General features: G+C 37.3%; 1 protein-coding gene across 3 annotated transcripts; it reads left to right on the top strand.

Annotated features, from left to right (window-relative positions):
- The first annotated feature begins 251 nt into the window (after window positions 1-251).
- Window positions 252-7,555, top strand: LOC109221520 (putative E3 ubiquitin-protein ligase LIN). 3 transcript variants are annotated; one of them, XM_019385999.1, is made up of 15 exons: window positions 253-1,290; window positions 2,725-2,964; window positions 3,063-3,130; window positions 3,207-4,313; window positions 4,381-4,525; window positions 4,637-4,891; window positions 4,995-5,301; window positions 5,468-5,592; window positions 5,673-5,789; window positions 6,108-6,239; window positions 6,314-6,436; window positions 6,523-6,633; window positions 6,704-6,850; window positions 6,935-7,180; window positions 7,299-7,555. In XM_019385999.1, the coding sequence occupies exons 1-15, from the start codon at window positions 517-519 to the stop codon at window positions 7,314-7,316; spliced, it is 3,915 nt and encodes a 1,304-aa protein (XP_019241544.1). In that variant the 5' UTR covers window positions 253-516; the 3' UTR covers window positions 7,317-7,555. The 3 variants fall into 3 exon arrangements, with proteins under 3 accessions (XP_019241545.1, XP_019241544.1, XP_019241543.1); XM_019386000.1 differs by having other exon boundaries at window positions 252-1,290; window positions 6,329-6,436; window positions 6,935-7,555; XM_019385998.1 differs by having other exon boundaries at window positions 6,935-7,555.
- The last annotated feature ends 260 nt before the right edge of the window (window positions 7,556-7,815 follow it).

Genomic DNA, 7,815 nt, shown 5'->3' with positions numbered 1-7,815 from the left:
ATAACAAAAATCTGATAATTTGAAGAAGTAACATCGGCATACGCCGTATATAATGCCATATCTGATAAATCCAAACGTGCATTAACATCAACCTTATTATAGCAACCCACGTTCGTAATAATGTGTTGGGAATTGAGGAATGACGACATGTCTCAAAAAAAAAAAATGTCTCCCGTCAAAAGAAAGCAGAAAAAAGAAAAGAGGATTAGCAGCTATAAACACATACACGAAGGCTCTAGGAAGTCTGCGAACAGGGTATAAAGAAAGTTGCGATATCAGTCAAAATTTCCAGCCGGCGAGACGGCAAGACATGTTTTTTCTGACTTGACTTTGAAAAAGAATGTATACATATTGTAACATTTGTCATTTTACAAAGTAAAATAGCCGTCCCGGCATGTACTTTTCGCGCCAGTTTACCAAAGTCAAAGACTCGTATTTCCGTTATCTTCAACGTCAGCCCTCCAAATTTCATCAAAAATCTAAAAATACCAAATTTTCATCCTTCACTGGCCATCAATGGCTACCTCCACCTCTTTAGACAACATCCTCCGCCACACCACCGTGTTCCTGTTGGAGATCCTTTCGCAATCTGACCTACGCCGCCGTCTTTTCTCAGTTTTTCTTCAAAGAATTCAATCCGATAAGCCCCTCAATCTTGCAGCTGAAACTATAGAAAATGCAGTTTCCACTTCCAACTCTTCCATCAAATCTTCCTCTCTCAGACTGGCGGAAAAGATCCTTCTTTCTTATTCTGAAAACCCATTTTCTTCCTTTTTGTTATCCCTCGTTTACACTCTTCTGCGCAGACCACATGATGCTGCTCTTAGTCTTCTTGATGTGTTTTACACCGACCCTTCAATTGCAAGAATGGAAATTGCACCCCTTGTTTTTGAAGAGCTATTTCTCATTCATTTTATTCCCATTCTTCAATGGTATAATGAGCAAAGGTCAAGAATTATGTCTTGCATATCACTAAACTCGGGTTACCATGGCGATGATGAGTCAGTGGTGGTTTTAGCAGCTACGAATTCATTGTCAGCTATGAGTGGAGAGCAAGCTTCGGAGTTGAAAGATTTGGAGAGAGAGTATGAAGAAATTCTTGATGAAAATTGTAGGGTTTTCGCTCAATATTTCAAGGAGATTTTGCGTAATAAAGATGGCTGCAAGTTCACGGATCCGCCATCCGTAATAGTACAACGGAATGAAAAGAGTGAATGCTATTTGGTGTTTAGCAAAGATGAGGAGATGACCAATGAAGAATTCGGACTGAAAAATGGACGGTATTATAATGTAATGTTTTACTATTACTTAGAGTTCTACCTTAATTTAGTTTACTGTATTTTTTTAAATCACATGATTATGTTTTATTGCTTAAATTTTTTGAACCTTTAAAAAAGGTTAATCCATTTTTTGCCATTTAGAGAAACTTTACTAACTCTAATACCTCTCCAAATTTCATTTGCTTCTCATAGTGGAGTAGTAGAGTGTCACGATCCAAGCCCATGACACGTATTGTCCGCTTTGGGTCTAGGCGTACACGGATTTGTCCTTTTTGGACTATGTCACCTCGAACTTAAAAGTGCGTGTACTATGTGAACTTGTGTCATTCCTTCTGTAGCTCTTTACTTTCCTCTCTCATTCCGGTGGGATTACCTAAGGTGACATGTGCACCCCTCTTCAAAAGCATGCTAGCATAGAAGCCTGCTAGTTCTATTTGACCTCCCCTTATCAGCCCGCCCCCGTCATCGGCATCACATAGAGTGTACATCGTCTCTAGGACTAGCTAATGGAAATTTCTTGGTCATATTTACCGCGTATGTTTCTAGTTCTACTTTAATAAACTTTTCACACTGGCTGGTCCAAGAATTTAGATGATGTGGTTTTTAAGTTGACATAATGGGTCCTAAAATATATACTAGTATGTAATTCTATCTATAATTATTTTTCAAATTCACATATAACCTGTACAATTTACTAGATCAATTTCAACGTCTATGAAATTTTCTACCCTCTAATTTAGACCAAAAGCTTCTTTGTCTCTATTACACTAACATTATTCATTTATATAGATTCCATTAAAATAAGAGTCTGTTCTGTCTGCACTTCCTTGGCTGTGCGTGCTCGCTCATTTTTTACTCCGTCCATCCTGAAAAATGAACGAAATATGATTGAATAGTGTCAATATGATTGCTTGTTCACAACGTAGAAGTCAATATCCGATCTACTAAGTTAAACCTATTCTTAATCTGCTGCTTCTGCTAAGGGGCCTTAATAATAAACAACTGCTAATAAAGCTTTTAAGAGCTTTGTTAACTATTCCTTCGGTTTCAATTAGTGTGGCGTAATTTAACTGAACAAGGAGTTTAAAAAAGAAAACCACTATGCTATGAAATTTCTGCAGCTATAAGTATGTCACTGTGGGTGACATGAAAAGTTTAAAATAAATTTTTTCTAAATATTGAAATGTGCCATCCTTTAATTCTGAACGGACTAACAAGGAAACAGTGACACATAAAATGACAAGGAGTGAGTAAGATTTGGGCTCTTTAATTCTTTTGCCAAGTACTTAGTCTATGGCATAATCAGATTATCCTGCATAAATTAGAAGAATTATATTCTCCATGACATTTTTAAGTCTATGGAAACATCCTATGAATCAACAGTGTAATTTCTCACTAAACATTATTTTTCTATGATTCATTAGTCTTCTATACTTATGTGCAGCCAATATGGGCAGATTCTGCCGAAGGAGACAAGTCGTTCAAATTCAATATGAGTAGCAAGAATTTGTCCAAGTTTCCATCATTTTATCCCGAGAGAGTTTCTCTGAAAGTTTTTACAAACCAAAGATCATCATCAAAAACAAAGCCTTTCGGCAATTCCAATTTTGATTCTGTACCTAAGTCTTGTTCAAGTGAAAATTCCAATGATCCTTATTCCACAGAATCTGAAGCCGAAAATGAGGTAACCGATACTAACAATAAAATGAGAATTAGTCTGCAGACAGATACACCTATGCATATTGTTCTAATAATTAATTAAAGTATTCCTTGTGCTTTTAGGACATGAACAAAAGAATGGCATTGCTCAACACAAACGAAAAGCAGCCTATTTTGGGAGAATCAAGCCGGTAGGTAGTGTATTAAAAAATGACTTGCCATTTTCTTGGACATGATATTTTTGTATGACTTTTATCACTATACCAGCCATCCAGATCCTTTGATGGAAGACTATGATAATATGCAATCCAGTGGAAAAAATACACCTCCAAAGGATTTTGTATGTCCTATAACTACTCATGTAATTGAAGATCCAGTGACTCTTGAGACTGGTCAGACATATGAAAGAAAGGCAATTCAAGAATGGTTGGAAAGAGGAAACTCCACTTGCCCAATCACACGGCATAAGCTACATAGTACTCAACTACCAAAAACAAATTACGTGCTCAAGCGCCTCATAGCAAGCTGGCAGGAGAAGGACCAGAATTCAGCTCTTGTTCAAACGAAACTGATTGCACCGACTGAATATGAACCAGTAAAGAACAAGCCTGGAACCATCAGTGAGCTTCGTCGTGCAATAACCAGCCTCTGTACATCAGAGATTTTGAGAGAGTCTGAAATGGCAGTGCTCCAAATTGAGCAGTTCTGGAGAGAAGGTCAGATGGTTGATATTCAGACAATGCTCTCAAAACCTCCAGTTATCAATGGTTTTGTAGAGATCCTTTTCAATTCTGTTGATCCTCATGTTCTGATGGCGACAGTAGTTGTCCTTTCTGAACTGGGCTCAAGAGATAATGGTGTCATCCAAACACTTACCAGAGTTGACACTGATGTAGAATGCATTATTGGTCTTTTCCAGAAGGGGTTACTGGAAGCTGTCGTTTTGATCTATCTTTTGATTCCATTGATTGGGAATCTTAGAGACATGGAATTGTTGGATTCTCTTTTGAAAGTTGTCATGAGTAGGGAGGAAGACTTGGTTAACATGTTCATGAAGCCCAAGACTGCTTCAGTTCTACTTCTGGGACATATTCTTAGAAACACATATGATAAAGGAGCTCCCAAAATTGCTAAGAGGTTGACTTCAGCAAAAGTAGTTGAGGCTATTGTAGGCAGTTTGGAAGCTGAACTAGAGGAAGAACGACTATCAGCTGTCGTTATACTGTTGAGATGCATGCAATTGGATGGAAGATGCAGGAATATGATAGCTGACAAAGCACAACTAACTCACCTGTTAGAGAGCTTCATTGGAGCAAACGATGCAGATAGGTTTGAGATTGTCCAATTCCTATCTGAACTAGTCAAGTTAAACAGGTACTTAAGTCTAACTATATGAAATTCCATTTCAAAAACTTTTTACTCACTATATTATTTACTCCAGGAGGACACTTAATGAGCAAGTGTTGCACATAATTAAGAATGAAGGTAGTTATAGCTCAATGCACAGCCTCCTCATATATTTTCAGACAGCTCTCCCTCATCAGTGTCCTGTTGTGGCTGGCCTACTTCTCCAACTTGATCTGCTTGTACGAGTCTCAATTTATCTCTATGCCATCCTCCCCCTAACTCTCTGTGTTTATCTATCCAAACGTGAGCCATCACATCTATGACATAACTTGCGTGGTTTTGAACTGCAGGCAGAACCAAGGAAAATGAGCATCTACAGAGAGGAAGCTGTTGATGTCCTAATTATGTGTCTCAGAAATTCGGATTATCCTGCCTCTCAAATAGCTGCTGCTGAGACAATTTTAGCACTCGAGGGAAGGTTTTCCTATTCTGGGAAGCCTCTTATCAGGGAATTTCTACTTAAACGTGCAGGACTTGATGGGACAGATAACAATGTGGCACAAAATAAAATTAGATATCCATCTAATGATAGTCAAGAAACAACGGTCAGCTTCATATCTATAATAATTCCAAAATCGATGATACAAGATATATGCCAAATGCTAAATTTCATTCCTCTTCTTCTGTTTCGTAAAAATATTGTTGTAGGAAGAAGAGAAAGCTGCTGAGGAGTGGGAGAGGAAAATGGCATTTTCTCTGGTCAGCTATGAATTTGGATTACTATTTGAGGCATTAGCAGAGGGCATGAAGAGTAAATCAGCAGATTTATTTTCTGCATGTTTTGTGTCTGCTACTTGGCTTGTATACATGCTGACCGCTCTTCCAGACACTGGAATTAGAGGAGCAGCAAGAGTATGCTTTCTCAAGCACTTTGTATCAATATTTAAGTCTTCCAGAGACACAGAGAATAAAGCACTTAGCTTGCTTGCACTGAGGAGCTTCATCCGTGAGCCTGGTCAGTGGAATATTTATGTATAGATGTTTTCTGGTATGCATAAGTAGTAATCAGTCAATTATTTGTCTATACATGATGTATTTTTGACAAATTTCTGTGGTTTATATCTATGGTCTATTGTTGGTGACTGAAAATTATTCTGATTTGTCATATGGTTGAATTTCAGAAGGACTGCATGATCTTACAAACCATGTCAAGGATATACTCAAAGGCTTGAGAGAGCTAAAGAAATCATCCACCATTGCTGTTGAAATGTTAAACCTTTTCTCAGAAGAGCGTGAATCAAGTGCAGTAAGTTTCTGGTATGTCCTTACACACCTTTATTTCAGCAAAGTTAACCACCCTAATCCTCCAAATTTTACTGGTATCAGGATATGTGGAATCATAAACAAATTGTACAAGAGGATTGCAGTGCTAACGGTGAAGTCAATTCAATTGTGTTCTTCAAAAATACAGTTTTTTCCAGTCATACAGATGGATCTATAAAGGTCTGTTTTCATAGGTTCAAGAATGCTTGATTTTTCCTACCTAGTGAATCGTAAATCAATGATTTTACGATGATTATTCCTTTTACCACTTATGAGTAGCTGTGCATCATAAGCTTCTAACTATACCACACACAAAGAGGAGATCAGACGTGGTATTCCAGGGTAGTCTTTGCCTACCCCTGCATATCATGAATTCTTGTTCATCCAAAATGTATTAGAACAATGTTTAGGTAAAAGTACCTTGGTCATGTGAGAAATTGTGTTAGAACAAAGATCTTGCAGAGCTGAGTGTGATGGAAAATTTCTTAATCTATGAAGGTGTGGAAAGTAAAAGCTAAGAGTTTACACCTCATTCAAGAGATCCGAGAACATATCAAAGCGGTGACAAGCCTGGTAGTTGTACACTCAGCAGAAAAATTGTACAGTGGTTCACTTGATAGAACTGTGAGGGTAAGATATATATCCCTCAGATTCGTGAAATATATGGTTTATCTCACTAAACCTATCTAAATTTTCACTTCTAGGTGTGGTTAATCCAGGATGAAGGAATAGAATGTGAAGAAGTTCATGAAATGAAGGATCATGTCAATAACCTACTGGTTGCAAATAGCTTAGCATGCTTCCTTCCTCAGGGAACTGGAATTAAGGTCAGTTGTCAGATCCATGCTCTTTAAGTAGAAAATTTTGAAATTTTGTAAAAACAATAAACATTGACTGATTAACCTAAAATCAGGTGCATTCATGGAATGGAGCAACTAAACTAGTAAATCAACAGAAGTATGCAAAATGCTTGACTCTTGTTAAAGGAAAACTGTATTGCGGATGTGTTGATAACAGCATACAGGTTAAGAAAAAATTCCCTTGGAGAATTAGTCTGAGAGAAGATGCACCTAATATATTTTACTCATCTATAGGAAGTTGATTTGCCAACTGGAACAATTAATTCTATTCAAAGCGGCTCAAGAAAATTATTAGGGAAATCAAGTCCAATTTATGCCATACAAGTTCATGATGGACTACTATATTCAGCTGGTACATCCATGGATGGAGGAGCTGTGAAGGTATAAGCGTATTATAGATAGTCATTAACCAATTTAGTTTGAATATACTCATTAACATTCTAAAATTTTCTTTTATATAAAAAGATATGGAATACAGAAAATTACAGTATGGTTGGATCATTGACATCTACATTAGAAATTCGTGCAATGGCTGTCAGTTCAGAGCTAGTCTATCTAGGGGGGAAAGGCGGAATTTTGGAAGTCTGGTGTAAAAAGAAACATAATAGAGTGGAAGCACTACAAACTGGTATAAATGGTAAAGTTCTTTGTATGGCTCTTGATGTTAATGAAGAAACTTTGGTTATTGGAACATCTGATGGCAGAATTCAGGTACACTACTTCTCTTCTTAGTTCTTCCTTTTGAATTAGTATCTTCTAACTTCGAGCAGAATGTTCTGTTATAGTGATCCTTTGAACAAAGAAATATGAATCTTTTGGTTTTCTGCAGGTTTGGGGGCTGAGTTGAAGTAAGATTGTGTAATAGCTGGTTTTAGAGCTGAGATTGACATTCTTTTCAAGAAATAAGCAATGCAAATGTCCATATCAACAATATTAAATTACTAAAATTTGTACATAGTTGAATTTGTTACATCAATAAACTGTTGAGCTTGATCTTAACCATAATGTTACGTAGTTCAGTTTGTCAGTAGAAAAACTGGACGACCTAACTGATAATTTACAGCATAGCACATTGCCTTGATATTCCATTTCATGAAGTGTGACGACCCGAACCGTCGTCTCATGTGTTACCGCCCCGTTTTTCCCATTTTACGCTCCTTCATGTTTCATTATTGGCAATTGGGTGTTAGAGTTGAATTCGTTTGGTTTTGGTAGAAAATGAGACACTTAGTCTCTTCAAGGAAGGCTTGTTTTGGAAAAGTCAACCGGAGATTGACTATTTAGTTAGAGGGCTCGGATGTGATTTCCGGTGATTCGGTTAGCTTCGGGGGATGATTTGTGACTTA

This window comes from Nicotiana attenuata, unplaced genomic scaffold (assembly GCF_001879085.1).
Source record: "Nicotiana attenuata strain UT unplaced genomic scaffold, NIATTr2, whole genome shotgun sequence".
NCBI lineage: Eukaryota > Viridiplantae > Streptophyta > Magnoliopsida > Solanales > Solanaceae > Nicotiana > Nicotiana attenuata.
Note: the sequence above shows the minus strand (reverse complement) of the source record. Positions and strands in the feature narration are given on the sequence as shown.